This window comes from Leptodactylus fuscus, chromosome 4 (assembly GCF_031893055.1).
Source record: "Leptodactylus fuscus isolate aLepFus1 chromosome 4, aLepFus1.hap2, whole genome shotgun sequence".
Lineage (NCBI taxonomy): Eukaryota > Metazoa > Chordata > Amphibia > Anura > Leptodactylidae > Leptodactylus > Leptodactylus fuscus.
In genome coordinates, this window is record NC_134268.1 from 125,475,770 (window position 1) to 125,503,239 (window position 27,470).

General features: G+C 42.4%; 1 protein-coding gene across 2 annotated transcripts in view; it reads right to left on the reverse strand.

Moving 5' to 3' along the window:
• LOC142200577 (poly(rC)-binding protein 3-like) overlaps positions 1 to 27,470 on the reverse strand; it is a 411,290-nt gene that overhangs the window by 186,043 nt on the left and 197,777 nt on the right. For both annotated transcript variants that reach the window (XM_075271023.1, XM_075271022.1), the window contains one exon: positions 25,226 to 25,342. In XM_075271023.1, the coding sequence (XP_075127124.1) occupies positions 25,226 to 25,342 (117 nt within the window). The remainder of the gene's footprint in view (positions 1 to 25,225; positions 25,343 to 27,470) is intronic.

The window sequence follows — 27,470 nt, forward strand, 5'->3', positions numbered from 1 at the left end:
TCCGCATTTCAGAGGTGGACGCGGAGGCTTCCCCGTCACCATCCTGGTCCCACGAACAGATAGCCTTCAGCAGCTTGTTGGTCTTATCCCAGTGGAATATGAGCCTGCTGGAAACGGAGGACTGATTATCCGATGAAGTGGATTCGTCCTCCACCTGTAACCCTCCAGAGAGGGTAATGAAGCAGAATGTCTCTCCACACGTTGCTTCTTAGTGAGCTGAGCCAGTGAAGTACGTATATCCTTTAGGGAATCGTCCTGCAAGAAAAGGATACTTAAAAGCCAGTGTGGACTCTATCCACGTAGCGGCTACCGTACTCACCGTATACTCATTGACCCATTCCATCATATCTCTACCGGAAGGCTCCTCCTGAGGAGGTCCTCTACATTGATGGCAGCATGACCAGTCATAGCCTAGAGGCAAAAATGACATTAGAAATCCCCTAACTGGGAAACTTTAAATGGAGACTAACCGCCACCTACCATCAGGTAGTGGAATCTCACAGTCAATGCATGCCAGATGTCTTCTTTTTGAAGACCTTTTCCTCCTCCCTTGATCACCGGAAGGTGTAGTGGAGGAAAACATATTAATAATCCGGTGTAAGGTTTTACAGGTGAAAACACCTACATACAAGTCATATAAAGGAGTACAACTTTTTAGGAAAATAACGCTGTACTTACCATTGCTCTGAGCTCAGGGAGAAAACTTACCAAGCTTCTTTAGAGTTGCTTTTAGTAGTTTGCTTTAACAGCTCACTTTTCAATTTCCAGCCACAAGTCTCTAGAGGTTGTCTAGGACTCAGGAACCCACTAGTGTTCAAACTAGAAAGCAAAGAGAGCGATGACCTGCGCCCTTTTAACCCCCTGAACCGGAATGGGGCGTGGTTAATTCTGCTATGCATTTTCCTTTCCATCTTAATCCTTCTGTTCTGCTCTCTTTTAATACATAACTATGCATTCAGTGTTTAATATCTGTCTTTATCCCCCCCCCCCTTTTTTTTTCTTGTTTTCGGCATGGACCTGGATCGGCCACGGCTTTAGACAGGCTCCGACCGGAAGTGGAGACGCCGTGCCTCCCGAATAGGATTCCGTCCGGAACCCTAGGCATGCTGGAAGAAGTTCTGCCACGTCGGGATTCCCCGGCACTGCTACAGCCGATACCATGCCTGCAGACGCCAGCTATGGAGCCGCCCCAGCTACACCCCCTCCTCCAACGGACTGCCAAGAGGCTGATAACAGTCTGTCCGATCGCGGCACCACTTCAGTAAGCTGCTGGGACAAGCTGACAAGGGGACGGGGACGGTTTTATATTAACTTACCCTGCTTAACAGCTCACCCTCCTTTAGGTGACTGAAGATGTCCGCGGAGGGAAGACAGAACAGACGCCGTTGCAGAGTGGAACCTGGGAGCAAGTAAGATATGCCACCCAGGAATTCTCTGTCACTCACTTTCTTTTATCATTTTTTCTCTTTTTTTTCTTCCCTTTTAAGAGGACAGAGTGTCCTCTCCACCTGTCCGGTCCTTCACACAGGACAGAAAAAAACAGGGGGAAGGTGTCTGTGCCCTCTTAAAGGGGTCAAGCCATGTGAAATTAATACTGGCTAATTAAAATTCCGCTTGTCCTACCAGCACACAGGGGCAGAAAATACCCCACATTGTGCCGCTGGTACGGACGACAGGGAAAAATTTTTGTCACAGTTTTGCATTTTTGTTAAGGGTTTTAAACTTTCACCTCCATTTTGTATTAATTCCTGTTAAGCACTTATAGGGTTAAATTACTAGGTATATGTTGTCTTGGCTTATTTAATGGGTGCAGTTTTGAAAATGGGGTGATTTATGGGGGGGTTTAATACAAGGGTCTTTCAAAACCCCTTCATAACTGGATTAGTCCCTTAAAAAATGGGTTTTGGAAATTTCTTGAAAATTTTGAATATTGTTGATTCACTTGTAAACCTTCTAATGTCCGTAAAAAATAAAAGGGTGACTAAAGTTTGATGCTGACATAAAGGGGCAGGTGTATTGGGATAAATATAACAGTCCGTGGAGTCTCATCTTCCTCTTATTTGGTGACAGCTGGACACATATTGGGCAGCGATCTCCACAGTGGCCTCTTCTTCTCCCAGTAGGATGTAGAGTTTCCTCTTCTCGTCTGCAGATATGAAGTCTGGGATGTGGGCAGAGAGTCTTTGGTAGTAGACGGCCCTCACAGTTGAGTATTTGGTGCAGTGTAGCAGGAAGTGGGTCTCGTCTTCTAGGGCCCCCTGGTCACAGTGCTGGCATAGTCTGTTCTCCCGTGGCTTGTACGTCTGCCTGTATCGCCCCGTCTCTATCTCTAGGTTGTGGGCGCTCAGTCTGTACCGGCTCAGGGTCTGTCTGTGTTTGGGGTAGCGTATTCTCTCCAGGTAGGTGGCCATGGTGTAGTCCCTTTGTAGGGATTGGTACATGGTGAGTTTCTTGGAGTTATTTATTTCGTTTCTCCATTCTTCAATTCTCTGTTTGCCTCTGTGGTCGCCTTCTTTTCGGCCTTGGTTATCGTCTGTTGGTGTTTTTGGTTTGGTGGTTGGCTGTTGTTTGTTTGGTGAGTGTCTGGTTTGCTAAGGGTGGCTTAGCCATGCTTGGTGGTGGTAGGAGTCGGGCTTGCTCCCCTGGATGTGTGCCTGGAAAGCTAGCGCCCTCTTCTGTATGGTGAGCCATAGGGGGAGTCTGCCTAGCTCTGCCCTGCAGGCCATGTTGGTGGTGTTGCGATGGACATGGAGCAGGTATTTGCAGAACTCCAGGTGGAAGTTTTCTGTTGGGCTGGAATCCCACTTTGACTGGTCTGGGTAGGTGGCTGGGCCCCAAACCTCACTGCCATAGAGAAGGATCGGGGAGATGACAGCGTCAAATATCTTCATCCAGACCCTCACCGGTGGTTTGAGGTGGTACAGTTGTCTTCTGATGGCGTAGAAGGTTCTGCAGGCTTTTGCTTTCAGGGTTTCTATTGCTGCTTTGAAGCTTCCTGATTGGCTGAGCTCCAGCCCCAGGTAGGTGTAGCTGTTGGTTTTCTCCAGTGTGGAGCCGTTCAGTGTGAATTGTGGGGTGGTGGAGGCTTTATTGTGGCCCTTCTTCTGAAATACCATGACTTTGGTCTTCTTCTGGTTGATGGGTAGGGCCCATGTTGGTGCTGAATTTTTCCAGCACTGACAGGCTTTCTTGGAGGTCTTTCTCGGTGGGGGCCAGGAGTAGGAGGTCGTTGGCGTATAGCAGGAACTTCACCTCTCGATTGTTCAGGGTGAGGCCTGGGGTTGGTGAGGCCTCCAGGGCTGTAGCCAGTTCATTGATATAGATGTTGAAGAGCGTTGGGCTCAGGCTACAGCCTTGTCTGACCCCTCGGGCCTGTTGGAAGTATGCTGTCCTTTTCCCATTCACCTTCACACTGCACTGGTTTCCGGTGTAGGAGCTCTTGATGACGTCGTACGTTCTTCCTCCTATTCCACTCTCTAGGAGTTTTAGGAGTAGGCCTGGGTGCCATACTGAATCAAACGCCTTCTTAAAGTCTACGAAGCAGGCGAATATCTTGCCTCTTCTGGTGTTGTGGACGTGCGTCTTGATGAGGCTGTGCAGGGTGTAGATATGGTCTGTGGTGCGGTGGTGTGGCATGAACCCTGTTTGGCTCTTGCTGAGGACCCCATGTTGTGTGAGGAAGGTGAGGATTCTGTTATTGATGATGCTGTTGAACAGTTTCCCCAGCGTGCTGCTGACGCAGATCCCTCTGTAGTTGTTGGGGTCATAATGGTCCCCATTCTTGTAGATGGGGGTTATGAGGCCTTTGTTCCAGTCTTCGGGGAAGTGTCCAGCATTGAGCACGAGGGTGAATAGCTTTGCTAGTGCCGCGTGTATTGCTGGAGGGCTGTATTTGATCATCTCTGGTAGGATGCCATCAGGGCCACTGGCCTTTTTGCCTTTCAGCAGGACAATTCTTTCCTGTAAATCTTTTATGGTGATTGGTGAGTCCAGAGGGTTCTGGAAGTCTTTGATGACTTTCTCCATGTCCCTCAGTTTGGTGATTATCTGTTGCTGTTCTGGAGTTAGTTCTTCTTTTGGGATGTTTTTGTAGAGACCTCTGAAGTAGTTGAGCCAGATATTGCCATTTTGGATGTGGAGAGAGTTTTTCTTGGGCTTTGTGCCCATGTGGTGCCAGGTCTCCCAGAATGAGCTGTCCTGGAGGGAGTCCTCTAGTTGCTCTATTTTGTGGGAGAGGTACCTCTGTTTCTTCTCTCTGAGGGTGCCCTTGTATTGCTTGCATAGATTGTTGTAGGCTTCCCTCGACTCTCTGTTGTTGGGGTCTCTGTGTTTCTGGTTGGAGGCTGCCCTTAGAGAACGGCGTAGAGCCTTGCAGTCGCTGTCAAACCATTTGTGAGACTGTTTGTTAGTCGGTCTCTTGGGCTTTGTCTGTTTCAGGCCTGCTAGTTCTGCTGTGGTGTACAGGATGTTACTGAAGTCCTTACTGCTCGGGTGACCCCTTGTTGGTCTGGCTGGTAGGAACTCATATAGAAGTTTGTGAGCAGTCCCTTGATTTCGGGTCGGTTAGCCGCATTGGTGTATTCGGTGGCCCGGTGACTGGCCCATTTAAAGAATGGTGGCAGGTTGTAGAGACCAATCTGGTGGGGCTGCTGTGTGAGTGGCTTGTCATTGGATCTCATGTACAGCAGGATCTGATTGTGGTCTGACAGGTGTGTCTCAGAGGTGACTATGAGAGCATCTATGTCTGCTGGGTCTGCGTCTGTGATGACATAGTCCACCACGCTGTTGCCCACGTGGGAGTTTAGTGTGAAGCGTCCCTGAGTGTCCCCTCTGGTACGCCCGTTCATTATGTTCAGTCCCAGACTCCGGCACAGGTTCAGCAGCTGTCTCCCGCTCTTGTTGACGACTATGTCATAGCTATTTCTTCTTCTCTGTGCAGACTCCAGGTGGTGGACCTCACCTTCCGGGATGTGCAGGTTTCCATCAGCGGACAGGAAGTCTTTCTCTGTTCCAGTCCTGGCGTTTAGGTCGCCGCAGATCATCACTCTGCCTTGGGACTGGAACTGGGCAGATTCCCTTTGTAGGACCTCATAGATGTCTGGGTTGTGGTAGGTGGACTCAGATGGGGGGATGTATACTGCACAGAGATAGATGTCGTGTTGGCCGTTGAGGATGGAGTTGCTTATTTTTATCCACATGTGGTTGTCACCGCGTTTGATGGCTTTCACATGTTCTTTAAGCTCCTCCTTGAACCATATTAGTATGCCTCCTGAGTGGCGGCCTAGTTTGGTAGTCTTGCTTTTCTGGGCAGCGACAGAGAATTCCTTGTAGCCCATGGGTGTTAGGGATTCATCTTCTGCCCGGGTCCATGTCTCTAGGAGGATTTGGATGTCTATGTTTTTTAGTCTGTCTATAAAGTCTGGATCGTTTGGTTTGGATCCAAAGGCTGAGGCGTTCAGCCCTTGGATATTCCAGCTACTGATAGTCAGTGGTGTCATCTTTGGTGGGTATACCTTGTAATGAGCTGTCCTGCAGAGGACGGGCTGGGTTCCTGATTGGTGGCTATGTTGTGGATCCCAGTCTGGAGCAGTGTGTTGCACAGGGTGCTGAACATGGTTCTTATCTACTCCATGTCTGTGCTCTGCCTTGTTCTGTATGGCACAGGTGGCTTCCGCCCTGGCATATAGTAGTCCCCATTTCCAGTTTTTTGGGGGAGACGTTGTGTTTGAGATATTTTCCAGCCAGGCAACCCCCCCATGGGTCTTTGTCTTGTATGTTGAGAGGGGTATGGTGTTTGGGTGTGTCTCCTGGAAGGTGACTTCTCCACAGGTGACTTCTCCACAGGTTTTTGTCTTGTATGGGGTATGGGCCAGGGGTCTCTGTTGAGCACTATGTCTTTAAGTTCTTTGGCCAGGAGGCTGACTCCCTGTTTGTTGAGGTGTTTGTCATCATATAGGTGACGTTTGTCTATGGAGGGGTGTTGTGCCAGGGTGATACCTGATGTTGATCGGATTTTGGATGCCAGCTCTGAATTGATATCTCTGATGATGTGTTCAGAGATGTCTCCTCGTGGGAGCAGAGATGACAGGATGATACTACAGTCTGGGAACTGTTGTTGCGCTTTCTCTGCTAGCTGGGTCAGCTGTCCCGCTATCTGTTGGTGCTGGTCCTGGGCCTCAAGGTTTTTTGTCCCTGTGTGTATGATGACGTGGTTGGGTTTGGTGAAATAAGGGTCGTTGATGACTAAGGACATATAATAAATGTCCCTATGTCCTCCTTATCTCTACTCTGTTTACAATTGCTACTTTTAATCCCCTTAGGGCTCGTTCACATCTGCGTTCTCCTCTCCGTACTGCAGGTTTCCGTTTCCTGCATAAAACAGAGGCAGGAGACGGAAACTTTTTATAATCCGGACACAGAGTCGCACATGCAGTACTCTGTGTCCGGATTTTAAAAAATGGTTTCGCGGCGGAGAGCATAAAACGCTCACCGCCGCTCACGGCCGGACCCGGTCTGTGGTTTCCGTCTTCTGGCATGTGCATCAGTCCGTTTTAAAGTGTCAAACTGAATTCAAATGGACGGATGGCATACTGATGTGTGAACAAAGCATTAGACAAAATTAGATTTTTGGCAATGAAAGGTTTAATTCCTCTTCGTATTACTGCAACAGTTTGGTAACAGCGGATATTCTCCCTCACTCCTATGATTTCTACCACTATCTGCCTGTATTTTATTAAATGTTGACTAAACTTTTTCCTGCTTCTATACTTCTTTTTTGCTACAAGTTTTGCTGCAGTCAGAAATTGCTTTGGATCATGTGGAGATGAATAACACATCCATTCTCCACTTCCACCATTACTGAAATGCCTTTTGTTCCTGCACACTGCATCTTATATATTGTGTGTGATATCATCACCACCTACCACTGACTATTGGCTGAGAGGCTGTCAGACGATGCAAGGTCATGACAATGTTTCACAAACACACGTACCTTCTGTACCTTCTGTATTTTCAATGTGCAATGCATGTCAAGGCGGACATTTTAGTTCATCCCATTGTCTTTTATTCCATTTTGTTAAAAACTGAACAATTTGGAATATTTGTGTTGGACCTGGCTCAGAATAAATTGGTTTGTCCATCTCTAGGCCCAACATAGAAAGTCTGTTATCCTCTGGGGAATATTGCTCCATTCATAGATGTGTATGTTTCTTTTTCAGAGGAGATATCTTGTTTCCTCTCTTCCAGTGGGCCTCCTAGTTAACTTCACTTTTTTAAATTAACAAAACTTTATTAAAGGATCAAAGAAAGGGCATAAGACAACAAAAAATAGGTTGCCTTGCAGGGCCCCAAATAGACGAGGTCCGCCCAATACAACACAGATTGAAAACTGATACAAAAGCTGGACCCCAGGAGAGACTGGTGTCAATTGTTATGGCGTATGGGAGCAGTGAGATGGGGCGATAGTTGACTGGAGAGGATGGGTCGAGGGACGATTTCTTAGGAAATGTCATAGCAAATTAGTAGCTCCTTATGAAGTTTGTTCAGATCCCCAGACCAAAAAAATAAAGTGATCATAAAGTGATCCCACAGATGCCATGTGTCAGGAGTGTTACATCTATTGTTGCTGCTTTAAGGTTGCCCTGTCAACATAGGGCAGCTTCCTCTTAGGATTTGTTATTGCTTCTTTAAGGTTGTCACGACAACATAGGGAAGCTTCCTGTCCTAGATTTTCATGCCTTAATTAATCAATCAGTGCCTGAGCAGGCCTTTATAAACCACTCCTCCTTAATCAGCTTTCTGGTAAATTCTTTTGTACTCCAGTTTGACTCCTGGCCTTGCTTTAATTACACTCATACTGACCTCTAACTGCATTCTTTGAATCCTCTCTTTCTTGCAATTTTGTTGAGGCATTCCTGATTGGATTTGACTATTGACTTGTTTTCCGGACCCGTCTTCCTCTCATAGTGTAAAAATCCAGCTCCACCAGGCGACACGATGAAAATTTCTTAAAAAATAACTTTTATTGTAGCATTCCAATAAAAAGTGTTACAAAGTAACATCCAGTGGACGGTCAGAGATATCACATGAAAAAAGGCTACGCGTTTCCGGACATGACGTGTCCCTTCTTCCTGGCCTACTGGTACAACCTAAAACCCACATTTATATAGAAAACACCTGACCCAAACTACTCCACCTATTATCCAAATTAACCCTAAAATAGAAAAACGTAAATACAATATATACACATAACACTACACATAAATACACATAAGACTGTATATACATACAATAAATGTAATATTATACAACATAATAGATAAACAATATCAATCTACGCATCTTAGGAAAGCCTCATTACCGCAAGTCAAAAGGTTATATACTCCCTATGCAGACCATAAAAATATGTCATTTCAATCAATTGAATTATTTTCTAGAGAATAAACTAACTTCAAACCTGTCTCGATTATCCATTTTCACATGAGATCTCCGGAGTTGTTTCATAAGCCGCACAACACAGGATAAAGATACTATGAATACTAGTCACCTGATACAAAGATCACATGATCTAGTCATATGACCGGACCAAATACTCCATTCATTCATCATGTCCAAAGGGGGATACTGCTCACCTAATGTTAAACCACGTGACAAAGTCACATGATCGGACCAGACACCACACCCATTCATGACACCCAAGAAGGCACCAACCTCCCAATGTCAAATCACATGACCAAATCACTGTTACAATGTTACAAACAGAGTAATAAAGGTCTATATCAAGAGAGACAGACCGAAACAAAATATGTTGTAAATCAATAGATATAAGATAGGTCTGAACGTATGTTTAGACCTTGGGGATAACGTGAATCTAATTTCATGATCCAGTATGCCTCCCTGACTAAAAGCTTTTTCCTCCAATTACCCCCTCTCAACGGTCTTTGTACCTGTTCTATAGCATAATACTGTAATGAACTTGTATCTCCTTGATGTACCATTAGAAAATGTTTGGACACGTTTGAAATATTTTCATTATTTTTTAGACTGTCTGCTACGTGTTCGGATATACGAGTTTTTACACTTCGTATCGTACAGCCTACATACAGTAGTTTACAGACCGAACATTCAATCACATAAACTACATGATGACTGTTGCAATTAAGGAAACTTTTTATTTTAAACACATTGTTTCCCTCAGTGTCAGAGAAAGTTTTTGTCTTTTTTGCTCTACAACATACACTGCACCTCGACTGTCCACATTTGTAAAACCCAAAAAGTTCCAACCAATTACTACTTAATGAGTTGCTGTTCTCTACGTACATACTAGGAGATAAACGATCTCCTATAGTATGTCCACGTTTAGCAACAACCCTAACGCCATTGCACAAAATATTTTTAGTAATGGGATCCTGAAATAGAATGGGTAAATGTCTCAAGAAAATATTTTTAATAAGTGGAAACTGTCGACTATATCTAGTAGAAAAAACCATACCCTTAGGTTGTTGTGTTCTATTCAAGGTTCTATTATCTTTTAACAGTGTGTGTCGCGGTCTGTTGCGTACAACTTCTACTACCCTATCCAAAGACCATTTAGGGTATCCACGTTCCCTCAATCTCTCAAGGGTAATCGCAGATTCTCTTTGATAACCCTCTTCGTTTGATAACCCTCTTCGTTGGGTTGCATAGGGAGTATATAACCTTTTGACTTGCGGTAATGAGGCTTTCCTAAGATGCGTAGATTGATATTGTTTATCTATTATGTTGTATAATATTACATTTATTGTATGTATATACAGTCTTATGTGTATTTATGTGTAGTGTTATGTGTATATATTGTATTTACGTTTTTCTATTTTAGGGTTAATTTGGATAATAGGTGGAGTAGTTTGGGTCAGGTGTTTTCTATATAAATGTGGGTTTTAGGTTGTACCAGTAGGCCAGGAAGAAGGGACACGTCATGTCCGAAAACGCGTAGCCTTTTTTCATGTGATATCTCTGACCGTCCACTGGATGTTACTTTGTAACACTTTTTATTGGAATGCTACAATAAAAGTTATTTTTTAAGAAATTTTCATCGTGTCGCCTGGTGGAGCTGGATTTTTACACTATTGGATTCTACTTTATCACTGGTTAAAGTCCTGCCAGTTTCCGAGTCTCCCAGGAGCACATCATCTTTAAAATTTGTTTCACATCTTATGGGTGAGCTGAATCTTTTACGAGTTTTGTATAGATTGAATTGATCTGGACTTTGATTCGTGCTCCCGCTTGGATCCATTCATAATGGACTCTGTAAATGCTTTAAATATTGAAAGTATGTCTATGCATCGAGCCTCAAAAATTGCGGCAGTCTTTGGTTCGGATATGTCTACTCCAAGTACAGACAATGTGGATCTTAAGTCGATGATGTCTAAGTGGGAAAAGCTGTTAATTAAAGATTTAAAAACGACATGGGACTGTATAACCTTGGATAAATATCTTTCACAAAAAATGATTCCGAGAGGTTTAAGGCTAAGGAAGACACCTACGTTTGTATTTGATGACAGTTTTTTAACAATGTGGAATGACATTTTATCAGATTGCTCTTTCAAATTAATGCAGCTGATTGTAGAGTCGGAGAAAAAGAAATTGTTGGATATCAAATCCGAAATAGCTACATTGGAGAAACAATTGGAGATATATGTTGACAATAGTGATTATATTGCCATCCAGACGAATATTGATAAGAGGATTGATAAAACAGAACAAACCATCATGGAGGTCAAGAAAAAGAAATTTAAGCGGGACACAGGTGATTACACCACTGGTTATGTCTACTCAAAGAGACCGCAATATAATAATTTCACTCCTAAATCAATCCTCAAGAAAAAACGCTCACCTTATATGTCACAAAGACGCGTTTCATTCAGTTCGTCTGAATTGAGCTCGGATATCTCCATGTCTATGTATAGTGATGATTCAAACACTTCCATCTCAGCTGCTAGAGGTAATCAAGCTGCTAGGAGCAATCAAGCTAAAAACAGAGCTTCAAAAAACGACTACGGAGGTCCGGAAGAAAACATAAATCCTCATTACAAATATGTGACCCACTCAGGTCGGAGCTTTCGGAAGTAATTCAATCTGATGGTGTTGACAATGTGATTAATCTGTCATTTGTGATATTATTGCCTGTAGAAAAACAGGTTTTGAATAAAGGTTTGAACTTTGTCCCGAGCCAAGACTTTGATATGTTTGCTACTGTATTGGATATTAATCGCTTTATAAGAGGTCTTACAGTTAAAAGACATTTTGCTAATGATGATTTGAAACTAGCAGATGATGATTATTCATATGCCATGTTAGATAATGGGTTACAAGATAATGTGTTTTCTGGATTATCATTCAAAGAACAAACCTCTCTATTGAGTTTAATTCATTTACAGGAGGAGAATGCACCCTTTAATGATCAGTCTGTTTCAAGAGTAGCTTTCCAATATACTAATTCAGGTTTCTACCCCTTAAAGTCCCGGGCTCCGATCTATACCGTCTTCCAGAACGCTGTAGAATCTGACCTCTGGTCTTTAAGGGATAGTATAAATAAAAAATCTAGGAAATTTGGTAATTTGACTAGGGAAGAATGTAGGATGTTAAAAAATTTGCAAGATCGTAAAGAAATCATTATAAAAAAAGCAGATAAGGGGGGGAAGATTGTAGTTCTCGATCAACATGATTACAAAGAGGGCTGTTTGAACATACTAAGAGATACCGATATCTATAGAAAATTGGACCGAGATCCAACGGATGATTTTTTGAAACTTCTTAGTTCATTAGTTCAGGAAGGAGTTAAATTGGGTGTTTTTTCGGCCAATGAATCTAAACATCTGATTCCAGATTTCCCTGTAGTGGCTATCCTACATGGACTTCCAAAAATACATAAGTCCCAGTGTCCACTTACCTTTCGCCCCATTGTTGCGGGTATTGGCTCTATCAACGAACAGATTTGTAAATGGCTGGATAGTTTATTACAGCCGTTAGTAGTTAGAGTTCCCGGCTTTCTGCGTGATTCAAAGACAGTATTGAATAGTTTTGAAAGTTTTGAATGGGATGATAGTTTTTCTTGGCTTTCATGTGATATCCAGGCTTTATATTCAAATATACCTCACCAAATTGCCATTCAAGCCTTGATGTATCATCTTACGAAATACAGTAAATATTCGGATGTACTATGTCAATATATTTTGGATGTGACTTTTTTTCTATTAACTCACAATTTTTTTCAGTTTGACAGATCTTTTTATTTGCAGATTAAAGGTGCCCCTATGGGGGCCCCCTTTTCCCCATCCATTGCCAACTTAACGTTGGCATGGTGGGAAGAGGTTTGCATTTTTTCATCTGAAAATCCATTTAGCGACATGATATCCTGGTACGGACGCTACATTGACGATGTGCTCATTGTCTGGAGCGGTTCTGTGGCGTCCGTACCAGGATTCTTGGATTACTTGAATGCGAACGTGATGGGGTTAAAATTTACATATGAGTACCAAATTAAATCTATCTCTTTTTTGGATATTTTTTTGGAGGGTGATAGTGCCAATAGATGTGTTAATACCAGCTTATATAGGAAAACTACTATGGGGAATTCGATTTTGTTGGCCGAGAGCCAACACCCCAAACACACTTTAAAATCAATCCCAGTAGGGGAATTGGTACGCACTCATAGAGCGTGTTCCAACGAAGAGGGTTATCAAAGAGAATCTGCGATTACCCTTGAGAGATTGAGGGAACGTGGATACCCTAAATGGTCTTTGGATAGGGCAGTAGAAGTTGTACGCAACAGACCGCGACACACACTGTTAAAAGATAATAGAACCTTGAATAGAACACAACAACCTAAGGGTATGGTTTTTTCTACTAGATATAGTCGACAGTTTCCACTTATTAAAAATATTTTCTTGAGACATTTACCCATTCTATTTCAGGATCCCATTACTAAAAATATTTTGTGCAATGGCGTTAGGGTTGTTGCTAAACGTGGACATACTATAGGAGATCGTTTATCTCCTAGTATGTACGTAGAGAACAGCAACTCATTAAGTAGTAATTGGTTGGAACTTTTTGGGTTTTACAAATGTGGACAGTCGAGGTGCAGTGTATGTTGTAGAGCAAAAAAGACAAAAACTTTCTCTGACACTGAGGGAAACAATGTGTTTAAAATAAAAAGTTTCCTTAATTGCAACAGTCATCATGTAGTTTATGTGATTGAATGTTCGGTCTGTAAACTACTGTATGTAGGCTGTACGATACGAAGTGTAAAAACTCGTATATCCGAACACGTAGCAGACAGTCTAAAAAATAATGAAAATATTTCAAACGTGTCCAAACATTTTCTAATGGTACATCAAGGAGATACAAGTTCATTACAGTATTATGCTATAGAACAGGTACAAAGACCGTTGAGAGGGGGTAATTGGAGGAAAAAGCTTTTAGTCAGGGAGGCATACTGGATCATGAAATTAGATTCACGTTATCCCCGAGGTCTAAACATACGTTCAGACCTATCTTATATCTATTGATTTACAACATATTTTGTTTCGGTCTGTCTCTCTTGATATAGACCTTTATTACTCTGTTTGTAACATTGTAACAGTGATTTGGTCATGTGATTTGACATTGGGAGGTTGGTGCCTTCTTGGGTGTCATGAATGGGTGTGGTGTCTGGTCCGATCATGTGACTTTGTCACGTGGTTTAACATTAGGTGAGCAGTATCCCCCTTTGGACATGATGAATGAATGGAGTATTTGGTCCGGTCATATGACTAGATCATGTGATCTTTGTATCAGGTGACTAGTATTCATAGTATCTTTATCCTGTGTTGTGCGGCTTATGAAACAACTCCGGAGATCTCATGTGAAAATGGATAATCGAGACAGGTTTGAAGTTAGTTTATTCTCTAGAAAATAATTCAATTGATTGAAATGACATATTTTTATGGTCTGCATAGGGAGTATATAACCTTTTGACTTGCGGTAATGAGGCTTTCCTAAGATGCGTAGATTGATATTGTTTATCTATTATGTTGTATAATATTACATTTATTGTATGTATATACAGTCTTATGTGTATTTATGTGTAGTGTTATGTGTATATATTGTATTTACGTTTTTCTATTTTAGGGTTAATTTGGATAATAGGTGGAGTAGTTTGGGTCAGGTGTTTTCTATATAAATGTGGGTTTTAGGTTGTACCAGTAGGCCAGGAAGAAGGGACACGTCATGTCCAGAAACGCGTAGCCTTTTTTCATGTGATATCTCTGACCGTCCACTGGATGTTACTTTGTAACACTTTTTATTGGAATGCTACAATAAAAGTTATTTTTTAAGAAATTTTCATCGTGTCGCCTGGTGGAGCTGGATTTTTACACTATTGGATTCTACTTTATCACTGGTTAAAGTCCTGCCAGTTTCCGAGTCTCCCAGGAGCACATCATCGTTAAAATTTGTTTCACATCTTATGGGTGAGCTGAATCTTTTACGAGTTTTGTATAGATTGTCTTCCTCTCATGATTTGGTTTGTTGTTGCCCTCTTCAGCTGCTAATCCATGATTGATAACCATTCTTTGATCCTGTGAGTAAGTGTGTGGTTTTGGTTTTTGGCTTTTCCTACAATTAATTTATTTGTTTACTTATCTGTTTTGATGACAATTCCAGACTTCAGATTCAGCGAAAGTCCATCTCTTCTTGGAAGTAGCTCTGCTGAAAGCGTCTGGGGCTGGTCTTGGCGTGCAGAGGTGTATTACCTTTAAGTAGCATTTTCTACTGCTTGCAACTGTCAACCCTTTTCTGCTGCTGCTCTCCTGAAGACTTCTGCATTACCTACCTTGTTATTATGGTCCTGCTGATTTATCATTTATTTAACATATTTTACTTGGGAACACATTCAGACTTTGGTGGACATCTGGTGCAAGATTTAGCTGAGAGGACACAGCAACAGGAAGTGTCCTAGTCACAAACTCAAGTTGCCTCTTTTCCCATAGAGCTGAAAATTAACCTTCCAGACACGTTTTCTGGAGATAGAAAGTCTTTTGTCAACTTTTGGGAGAGCTGCAAGTTGTATTTTCGCCTATGCCCACATTCATAACGTATATGTTAGAAAGCTGTGGGAGATATCCCGTGACTCCAGCACTCTGCCTGTCACCTTCTCAGAATATATACATACTGTCCATGTATACTTTATTTACCTGGTAGGGTAATTGTAGTTCTTTCAAGTGGAGTTAGTATAGTTCTTTCCTGTTCATAGGTTTGTCATCCTTTTTATGGCCCTGAATAGTTTTCCTGTTAATGTACACATTCTTTGGACAAGGACTAGGTGTGATTTTCTTTATATCTTGGTCCTTTCATGTTAATGCTTTTGTCCAGCTGTCCAGGCACAGGCAGCTGGAAGCCAGCTGTCCAGGCAGACAACTTAAAGCCACTAGTTTAGATTCATATAAAGACCTGAGAATTAAAATTTTGTTCAGTTTCAGCATTGGCAATGTATGCCATTTACACTAGGAAGTCATCAAATTATGGGTATACATCAGTGTATGATATATAATGGGGCTCCCCATCTAGTGAGCTATTGTAACCACAGCTAAGTACTAAGCACGTATTGTTTTATTATATTCTGGTGTGATTATAGTCATTCTTTGACCATCTTTGAGTTAACTTGTTAAAAGAAAAAGCCATTTGAATACACTCACACATTGTTCCCTTCTGGTACGCCACCTTTAATCTACTCAGTAGCTGTATATAGTTTGTATTGTCCCTTCTGCCACTTTTTCTCTCTTCCTACTCGGAATTCACATCTCTCCTAATTTAAGCTGGCTCACTAGCCATCAGAGAAATAACTTGAATCCGACAAAAGTAATAAATAAAAATTATATGAAAATGAACAAATGAAAGTCAGACATTGCTTTTCAACTATGCTTCAATATAATTAAAAAAAATAAATAAAAAAATTAAAACTCATGAAACAGGCCTGGACAGAAATGATGGTACCCCTGAAAATAATGTTACCAAAGGACCAAATTAAATCAAGGAGTGTCACAGGTGTCTACAATCTTGTAATCAGTCAGTGGGCCTGTATATAGGGCTACAGATACTCACTGTGTTGTTTGTGACTATAGTTGCACATATTATTCAGAGATTTAAGATCCATGGGACTGTAGCCAACCTCACTGGACATGGCTGCATGAGGAAAATTGATGACAAATCAAAGAGACTGATAATATCAATGGTAACAAAAGAGCCCATCATTTTTTTTAAAGTGATTAAAGGAGAACTTCAAGCTCAAGGAACATCATTGTCAGATCGCACCATCCGTCATTGAGCCAAAGTGGACTTTATGGGAGACGACCAAGGAGGACACCATTGTTGAAAATAAATTTGCCAAACACAAGCCACAAAGCTTCTGGGAGAATGTCCTATAGACAGAGGAGACAAAAATCGAACTGTTTGGCAAGGCACATCAACTGTATGTTCAAAGATGGAAAAATTAAGCATATCTTGTAAAGAACGCTGTCCCTACTATGAAACATGGAGGAGGCTCTGTTATGTTCTTGGGCCGCTTCGCTGCATCTGGCACAGGGAGTCTTGAATCTGTGCTGAGTACTATGAAATCTCAACACTATCGAGGGATTCAGAGAGAAATGCGCTGCCCAGTGTCAGAAAACTTGGTCTCAGCCGCAGGTCATGGGTCTTGCAACAGGATAATGATCCAAAACACACAGCTAAAAACATCTAAAAATGGCTAAGAGGAAAACAATGGACTATTCTGAAGTGGCTTTCTATGATCCCTGACCTAAATCCTATTAAGCATCTTTGGAAGGAACTGAAACATAACGTCTGGAAAAGGCACCCTTCAACCCCGAGACAACTGGAGCAGCTTGCTCATGAGGAGTGGGCCAAAATACCTGTTGAGAGGTGCAGAAGTCTCATTGACAGTTACAGGAATTATTTGATTACAGTGATTGCCTCAAAAGGTTGTGCAACAAACCTGTTTCGTGAGTTTTATTTTTCAAATAGCATGGTTGAAAAGCAATGTCTGACTATCATTTGTTCATTTTCATAGAATTTTTATTCATTATTACTTTTGTCAGATTCAAGTTATTTCTGTGACCATTGTGGGTTTTTCTTTCATTAAACGAGGGGTACCAACAATTTTGTCCATGTGTGTAGACACTGGAAATCCTCTAATACCCTTTTCCTTACAGAAGTAATCTCTGCAATCTCTTCTAACTTACGATATGAACACCTGCTAGCATGCCAAAGAGGTAAACTCAAATTCTTTTAGTCTCATTGGTCCACTTGGCTATCTATCCACCCACTTCCTCATCCCTGCGGTTATGCCTTACTGATGCTGCATCACACAACTGCCCACACTTTCCTCTCACAAACTTGTTCCCCACTATTGTACATCTTGGTAAATTTCTTGGTATCTCACTGGTTAGTCCCTTTCTCCCTCATTCCCTCCTGTTTACAAGGTTCTCATCCTATTAATATTATAAATGTGAAAGTTTGTGGGTTTGTGAGTTTGGATGTTCGGATGTTTGTTCCTCAATCACGCAAAACCCGCTCGACCGATTTGGCTGAAAGTTTCCACAAACATAGGTAATACACCCGATTGCGCAATAGGCTACTTTTCGTCACAATAGCGCACATACGTTTGTGCCAGGACCCCCACAAAACCCAAACTCACACCACAATCTCTGCAATCTCACACACTTTGGACCATAGCAAGCCAGAAAATTCATATTGCCTTCTACAGCCTCGCCCCTAACCCCACACAATCACATATACATATACTTTACCACTTTGCCCCTCACCTTAACGATACTCCAGGAGGCGCTCTATAACGCTCCGGAGCAGCCATGTTTGCCGACCCCCACCGCTCTGACAATCCACGACACCGCCCACCCATGTCAAAAAGTTTAAAAAAAAAGTTAAAAAAAATATAAAAACAAATAAAAAGGATTAAAAATTCAAATCACCCCCCTTTCCCTAGAACACATATAAAAGAAGTTAAAAACTGTGAAACATATACATGTTAGGTATCCCCGCGTCCGAAATCACCCGCTCTACAAAGCTATACAAATATTTTTCCTGTTCGGTAAACGCCGTAGCGGGAAAAATGGTCAAAAGTGCCAAACCGCCGTTTTTTTCACTGTTTTGATTCTGATAAAAATTTGAATAAAAAGTGATCAAAGCAATAACATTTCCCAAAAATGGTAGAACTACAAAGTACACCCGGTCCCGCAAAAAAAGACGCCCTATGCATCCCTGTACACGGATGTATAAAAAAGCTTCGGCTGTCGGAATATGGCGACTTTTCAAAAAAAAAAATTTTAACATAGTTTTGGATTTTTTTAAGGGGTCAAAATGTAAATAAAACCATATAAATTTGGTATCCCCGGAATCGTAACGAAACACAGAATACAGGGGACATGTCATTTTGGTTGCACAGTGAACGCCGTAAAACCAAAGCCCGTAAGAAAGTCGCAGAAATGCATTTTTTCTTCAAATCCACCCCATTCTGAATTTTTCCCTGCTTTCCAGTACATTATATAGAATAAATAATGGTGGCATCATGAAGAAAAATTTGTCCCAGAAAAATTAAGACCTCATATGGCTCTGAGAGCGGAGAAATAAAAAAGTTATGGGGTTTAGAAGGAGGGGAGTCAAAAACTAAAAACCAAAATCACAAAAATGCCATCGGCGGGAAAGGGTTAACTTCAAATACTTCTGTCCCAAAGTCACTATGTAAAGTTTCTCACAACACCGTATAGCAGCTCAAATACAAAGTAACTTCAACACAAAAGCCTCACGTATTCTCTGAATTACAGCAAAAACAAGATACAAAGTTACATTTCATATCCCAGACCTTATACACAGTACGAAAACCTTACCCGCGCCTGTATATACCCACTTCTACAATCACCGCAGACGAAGTCGCGGGTACCAGCTAGTATTTCATATTTTGAAGCATTCTGTAACTTGTCTTCTTTTTGCATGCTTGACTTAGTTACTCCATTGCCAATCTTATTCTGCTTACCTGTTTATTTCTTTTCCTTTGTGTATGTTTTTTTTATAAAATCCTTCAATAAAAATTTATTTGGGGAAAAAAAGATCCCTGGCATAAAAAATAGAGGTCTGAGCACAATAAGGAATCCTGCTTGTTGTATTTGACTAACATCTCATCAGCAATAACACCAGCAGCTGACCAGAAGTAGATAGACTTCTTAGGGAGCGTTCACACTACCGTCGGTGTCCGACAGGTAGTGTCCGCTCCTAGTGTCCGCTCAAAATCTGTCACGGACATTAGGAGCGGACACTAGCTGTGTCCGTGACACCTGTAATTTTTTCAATGGGCATCGGGTGCGTTCTTTTGCACTCTGTGCCTGTCCTTCCCTGTCCGCAAGTGAAGATGTCCGACTTCTCAAGTGGACAGAAGAACCCTGCATGACAGGTGTCACGGACACAGCTAGTGTCCGCTCCTAATGTCCGTGACAGATTTGGAGCAGACACTAGGAGCGGACACTACCTGTCGGACACCGACGGTATTGTGAACGCCCCCTTACAGTCAACTTGCACTGAGATCTGTTGTGGCCTCCTCTCTAAGCAGTGTACAGGTAGGGAACATAGAGTAGTAAAGCAGTGTATAAAAATGCAGATGAAGAGAAACCTGCATTCCTCATTTCATGTATTACATCTTGAACTTGTGAGTTTCTCAAGATGGACCTTCCCTAGTAACAGGGACTGTTTTCTGAAAGTTAGCGACGAGAGATGAGCAAATCGATTCTGCAGAGGTGGAATTCGATCTGAATTTCAGGAAATCTTCAATTCGCCAAGAATCCGAATTTCCTCACGTTTTGATGCATCATATCACATTTTTTAATAAAATGGTTGCTACACACATTAAGACAAGGAGCAGGGAACTCTGGGAATTTTACTTATTAACAATCTTTCCCCCGTTCACCATCCACTCTTATAACAGATAAAAGGATGTAACTGGGATAAGAGCAGGCGCTGATCATAGGAAAGCTTCACTACTGTACCAGGAGAGTGTGTGTGTGTGGTGTAATGTGTGGAAGGGGAACATTATACTGGGGACAGAGATGGAGGGGGGACACACTAAGCCCCGCCTACTCCCTGCATCTCTACAATACTAGTCTACGGAGGCGGGGTCCTCTTCAGAGCGCCCTGCGCCCCGCCTCCCTAGACCAGTATTGTAGAGATGCAGGGAGTAGGCAGGGCATCACTCACGTCTCCCCTCCCAGTACCTGCCCACACTCTCCTAAGCCCCGCCTTCTCTATAATACTAGTCGGGGGAGAGGGGGGTAGGGCGCTCTGAAGACCGGACAGAGGACCGGACCAAGTAGAGGAGCTGGGAGCTGCAGGTAAGTGGACAATGGTGTAGGGGAGGGGGTAAATCCGATACTGCACACTCAGCTCAACTACAACAGAGTTGAGCTGAGCGCACGGCCCGATGTAGCAGAGCTGGCAGATGTAGCAGTCTGATGCAGCAGACTAACTGTTTGGATTGGGTCGCGCAGGTTACTATCATAGTGCACAGCGCCACCTGCGGGTCAGTCTAACCAACCATTCATCTTACTGAGCATGCTCAGACGTTTTGGAGCTGCTCACAAGCTAAGTGCCATTTCCCCCCTACTGAGCATGAGCGGTGAGGTCATGGCCACCGCCCCTATTGGGCGGGGACTTCCCTTTAAATAGTGTGAGCTGACACCCGCCGGGGGCTCACACTTTGTCTAAACTTTCCTCAAAGTCCACGGAATGAATGACAGTAGTCAGGGATAGGCTCCAGTATTCAGGCAGGTTGTCAGACTAGGCCTCTGTGTGGGGTTTCTCTGCTTCAATCTGGGTGCTGTTAGGTAGGACCTGTAAACCCTGAACTGTTAGATCTACACGAGGGCTAGGAGCGGTAGACGCTGTTCCAGCTTGTAGATCTGCAGCAGGTATGGTCTCTGAGATAGCCTATGTGTACTGTCTGATTTCATGTATGGCTCCCAGCTGTGTGCGGGAGCATGGGTGTGTGATGTCTCCAAGCTGTGTGCCGGAGCATGCAAACCCCCCTGGGGGCTCCAAGCTGTGTGCGGAGCATGGGTGTGTGATGTCTCCAAGCTGTGTGTCGGAGCATGCAACCCCCCAGGGGACTACAAGCTGTGTGCAGGAGAATGATCTAAAACTTCCGTGGTGGCCCCTAGCTGTCGCAGGGGTAAGTGTGTGTGTTTGCTAGCCTAGAGTGAGTGTTAACCCTTGGCAGCCGTTTGCACTTGTACTGTGAGCTAAACTGGCAGGGTTTTAGTTGCACCTATGTTCACATGGAGTGTCACACAGTACACACTGTTCACATTGAGTTCAGGCTGCAGTGTCTTGCAGTAGTTCACATTTAGTTCAGGCTGCAGTGTCTTGCAGTAGTTCACATTGAGTTAGGCTGCAGTGTCTTGCAATAGCTCACATTGATTTTCACGCTGCAGAGTCTTCGCAGTAGTTCACATTGAGTTCAGACATACAGCCACCCACCATTGGGCCTGTGGACCTCGCTGTAGTGTTCTACAGCTAAGAGGTTCTGTAGTTTAAAAAAAAATAAAATATATATATATATATATATATATATATATATATACATACAGAACCGTAACACTAACACACTCAGCTATGCTGCATTGGACTGCTAACATCGGCCAGCTCTGCTACATCTCTGGTGTAGCAGCTCTGCACTACTCCCAACCATCCCTCCAGCTACTCCTCCTGTCACACACATCTCGTGTGTACCAGAGCTCAGCACACACTCAGTTCTGCTACATCTCTACAACAGAGTGTAGAGATGTAGCAGAGCTGAGTGTGTGCTGAGCTCTGTTACACCAGAGATGTGTGTGACAGGAGGAGTAACTAGAGGGATGGTTGACAGTAGTGCAGAGCTGTGTGTGTGACAGGAGGAGTAGTTGGAGGGATGGTTGGGTGTAGCAGAGCTAAGCTCTGCTTCATCTCCGGTGTCCGGAGTAGCCGAGCTAACCGCACGGCTAGCTCTGCTTCATCTTGCCATAGAAATACCTTGACCAGCGTTGATTGGCTAGTGTACAGCATTTGGCCAATCAACGCTGGTTCTGCTGGAGGAGGCAGAGTCTAAAATCGGACCAGAATGGAAACTGCAGTGGACCGATTTTAGACTCCGCCTCCTCAGGCAGAACCAGCGTTTATTGGCCGAATGCAGTAAACTGGCCAATCAACGCTGGTCAATGTATTCCTATGGGAAAAAGTCATCTCCGGCAGATCGCAAGCTGACAGGGGATCCCGACATAATAAAGGTATTTGATGCCCCCAGACATGCTTCCCCTGCTGTCCCAGTTACATTCCAGGGTGTTGGCATCATTTCCTGGGGTGTAATAGTGGACTTGGTGACTCTCCTGAGTCGAATGGTGGGATCCTCTGTAGCGAAGCATTTTCTCCCATAGACTATAATGGGGTTCGATATTCGTTCGAATAGTCGAATATTGAGCAGCTATTCGAAACGAATATCGAATATTGAACATTTTACTGTTCGCTTATCTCTAGAAGGGAATATTATAATGTGGGGACATATAATGTACGGGTGACTGTAGGAGGATTATACTGTGTGGGGGCACATGAAAAATGAATGAGAATAGGTAGAGTCAACATAAATGTGGCCATGAGGAAGGGGCACAGTCCCGAAACGCATAGCCTTTGTATGCTGATTCCCTAGCCAAAATGTGACTTTTTTAAAATTTGGGCATGAAATAAAATTTAAATAAATAAATTTAAATAAATTTTATTGCACCGTACATGTTTGGATCTTTTGGATATTGGAACCACAGTTGAAGCTGGAATTTTACTACAGTTATGCCTAACATAAATGTGGGGAGAGCTAAATCTACCGCAGTGCGCTATGCACGCTGCACATTTTGTCTGTCTTTCTGTTCTTCAAAAGTTGGGAGATATAACAATGCCAAGCATGCAGCTAATCAGCAGCCAGCCGGACCTGTGATGTCACAGCTCTATAAAAACCATCAGCCATTTTAGGTACAGTCATTTCATCAGCAGGAGCTAGGGACAGTAGTAGAAAACGGATACAAGTTCAATGAAAGGGGATTACAAATGTAGGGATATCAAAGAATAATTTGGGGTGGTTACAGAGTCATTAACAGCAAGAATCTGTTAATCAATTAATTAAATTTTGTAGAGTCAGAAACCAACTGGTGACTCTGGTGTTTCTCTCCTTGGTGCGGCACATCCATGTCTCAGAGGAGTGATCAGTGATCAGCTTAAAGTGTCGGCCCAGTAAATAGTACCCAGTACAGCATGCCCTGCTGTATGTCACAGTACATATTTGTGGTTCAGTTGCAGTTTCTGCCGAACAAGCAGGTTGAGCAAACAGGGACACCTGCCTAGAACTGCTGCAGTCCATGGGCTCAGTCATCAAGGGACAATGGTCAGCAACATGACCCAGTTCATGGCACCGCCAACATTTAAGACAGTATAGTATGGTTCTACACTTTGAGACTCGGTTTAAATCTTACAGTCCCAGCTGCCTGTTCCCCTTGTGAGCATTCTCCCCTCACAACCTTCCTGACCCCCATGGTAGCTGGTATAGTTTTCAGTGTCCTGAGGGCCTGTATGTAGGTGAGACAGGACAGTCACTTAGGATGAGGATGAACTCACAAAGACATACGATTAGAGAGCAAAGAATGGACCTCCCGGTGCCAGAACACTTCTGTAATCAAAATCATAATGTGACCCAGGATATGAAGATCCTGATACTAAGGGGGAATTTCAGAGACAGAAAAGATCGCCTCATATGGGAATTTAAACTTATGAAGACCTTTCGCACTCTCCAACAAGGTTTAAACAGGGCCCAGGGTTTTATGGCCTTTTATAACCACTAGACACCACGTCACTGATCAAAGAAGCCATAAACCCAGAGAACTTTCCTGCGAACTGATATATATGTGTTTTTTTAAAACTGTTTATGTTCTGTTTTCCATCTATTTTGCATCTAACACTCCATTTCTCTGTGTATATATATGCCTACCTTCAGACATTGTGTTATACCATCCTGATGAAGGGACCTTTATAGTAGTCCCGAAAGCTCGATATGTCATCAAAAAACTTTTTGAGTTAGCCATTAAAAAAGGTATCAACTACTGAGGACTTCTCTCAGAAAATTTCTTTCATTTCATATCCACTGGCTAACACGGTACAAGGATATATATTTTTTCTTTTAGTTTATCTTCAGTAATAGATTCAGCAACTTCTTCATTTCTTCAGCTCATAATTTGGTGGTTGGGCGAGCTCTCTTAGGGCAGAAGGTGTAGAAATGCACAGTCCTCATGAGACACATGATAGGGGGAATTAAAAGCTTTGGAAGAAGTGGAACCTAAGGATGGCTTGTTGGCGGGTGAGGAGGCAAAGCAGCGTGGGCTCATGAGAGTTTGAGAGGTTAGGGTGGAGGGGAAAGAAGCAGTCAGTTTTTTAGAACCTGTGACTTTAGCTTTGTATACCATCAGCAATATATACCAATAAGACAATAACTTATGTCCATGGCAAGCAATAATATCCACGTAATGGAGATTTTCCTCAGAGATGAGAGACTGGAAGAGTTGAAAGAAGAGACTCTTATAACATAAGAGGCAGATGTAGCAGAAAAGAAAAGTGGAGCGCACCTCTCCAGTAATTGTAGCCTGTGACTCTATAATGCAGCCATTTCAAAATAAATTGATGACAGCAGGCTTATAAACTTCCAGCCCTGGGAGCTTCTGCAGCAGTGTGATGAAGGAGCCGCAAACTGCCGACACCTCACATGGGAGATGGTGCAGACATGTGCACAAGCAAAAACAAGTCAGGAGGAGATAGGAAAGGCCTGACAATTATGGCTTGGAACCAGCAGAAGTTTGCTCAATGACTTTTCCCATCAGATGCCAAGAGTGAATAGGTAAATCAGTCTGTGGGTTGCAGGCAGATCCAAACAAGGAGGTTTCCATTGTGAGTTGCATCACAGGGAGTGAGCTGTAGAGACTTGAGTCAAGCAGCCATTACCAAGCACAGCCATGCTATGTCCCCCTGTCTATCACTTTTTTTTTTGTCAAACAGTAGTTTTTAAACTTTTACATTAGCTTTTTTAGAGTATATCATCTTATAAATGTTTTTTTCAACATGCAATGGTTTTCTTTTTACTCACCTCTTCAAATTTTAGTGCAATCATTGAAAATGCTTTAAAAATGGCATCTGTTGGTCCTGTGATTGTTACAATTCTCTCTGGGCAAGAGCCTTCTGATATGTTTATTCGTGCCCCACTCTGTAAACCAAAAATAATATCATTATTCATCTCTGAAACAATTAATATGTGTAGTAAGCAGTGAAATAATTGTACCCTTTGTGGGTAGTAACACTGTATCGGATAAACAGAGAATCAGGAATTAGATACCTTCATCTGGTTAAAGGATGAATAGTGGCTTTCATCCAACTGCCATCTTCATCAGTATTTACTGCACTATGACATCACCTTAGTGCAGTAAATAATAATGATAAGGTTTCCCAGAGATGGAGTACACAATGCTGTTGCCATCTATTATTTTTGTTCTTCGTTTTTTTTTCTCATAACAAGCTTCTATAGTATTTTACTTTCTCTACATAATGTATCTCTATATGCCAGTATATTTTATTCTTAAAAATATATATGCATATTACAGTCCTATGAAAAAGTTTGGGCACCCCTATTAATCTTAATCATTTTTAGTTCTAAATATTTTGTTGTTTACCACAGCCATTTCAGTTTGATATATCTAATAACCAATGGACACAGTAATATTTCAGGATTGAAAAGAGGTTTATTGTACTAACAGAAAATGTGTAATATGCATTAAACCAAAATTTGACCTGTGCAAAAGTATGGGCACCTCAACAGAAAAGTGACATTAATATTTAGTAGATCCTCCTTTTGCAAAGATAACAGCCTCTAGCCGCTTCCTGTAGCTTTTAATCAGTTCCTGGATCCTGGATGAAGGTATTTTGGACCATTGCTCTTTACAAAACAATTCAAGTTCAGTTAAGTTTGATGGTCGCCGAGCATGATGGTCGCCGAGCCCGCTTCAAATCATCCCACAGATGTTCAATGATATTCAGGTCTGTGGACTGGGATGGCCATTCCAGAACATTGTAATTGTTCCTCTGCATGAATGCCTGAGTCGATTTGGAGCGGTGTTTTGGATTATTGTCTTGCTGAAATATCCATCCCCGGCATAACTTCAACTTCGTCACTGATTCTTGAACATTATTCTCAAGAATCTGCTGTGACCCTCAACTTTAACAAGATTCCCGGTGCCGGCATTGGCCAAACAGCCCCAAAGCATGATGGAACCTCCACCAAATTTTACAGTGGGTAGCAAGTGTTTTTCTTGGAATGCTGTTTTTTTTGGACGCCATGCATAACGCCTTTTTGTATGACCAAACAACTCAATCTTTGTTTCATCAGTCCACAGGACCTTCTTCCAAAATTAAGCTGCCTTGTCCAAATGTGCTTTTGCATACCTCAGGCGACTCTGTTTGTGGCGTGCTTGCAGAAACGGCTTCTTTCTCATCACTCTCCCATACAGCTTCTCCTTGTGCAAAGTGCACTGTATTGTTGACCGATGCACAGTGACACCATTAGCAGCAAGATGATGCTGCTGCTCTTTCGAGGTGATCTGTGGGTTGTCCTTGACTGTTCTCACCATTCTTCTTCTGTGCCTTTCTGATATTTTTCTTGTCCTGCCACTTCTGGGCTTAACAAGAACTGTCCCTGTGGTCTTCCATTACCTTACTATGTTCCTCACAGTGGAAACTGACAGGTTAAATCTCTGAGACAACTTTTTGTATCTTTCCCCTGAACAACTATGTTGAACAATCTTTGTTTTCAGATCATTTGAGAGCGGACTGTCCATGCTCGGCGACCATCAAACTTAACTGAACTTGTATTGTTTTGTAAAGAGGAATGGTCCAAAATACCTTCATCCAGGATCCAGGAACTGATTAAAAGCTACAGGAAGCGACTAGAGGATGTTATCTTTGCAAAAGGAGGATGTACTAAATATTAATGTCACTTTTCTGTTGAGGTGCCCATACTTTTGCACCGGTCAAATTTTGGTTTAATGCATATTGCACATTTTCTGTTAGTACAATAAACCTCATTTCAATCCTGAAATATTACTGTGTCCATCAGTTATTAGATATATCAAACTGAAATGGCTGTTGCAAACACCAAAATATTTAGAACTAAAAATGATTAAGATTAATAGGGGTGCCCAAACTTTTTCATAGGACTGTATATACTGAACTACTATACAGCTATGTTTCCATATACCACACAGTAAGCAGGGAAAGAAAATACTTTTGAAACTTTGAATAAGATAAAACCTCCTTGCAAAGAGATTGTATATTCTCTCCTT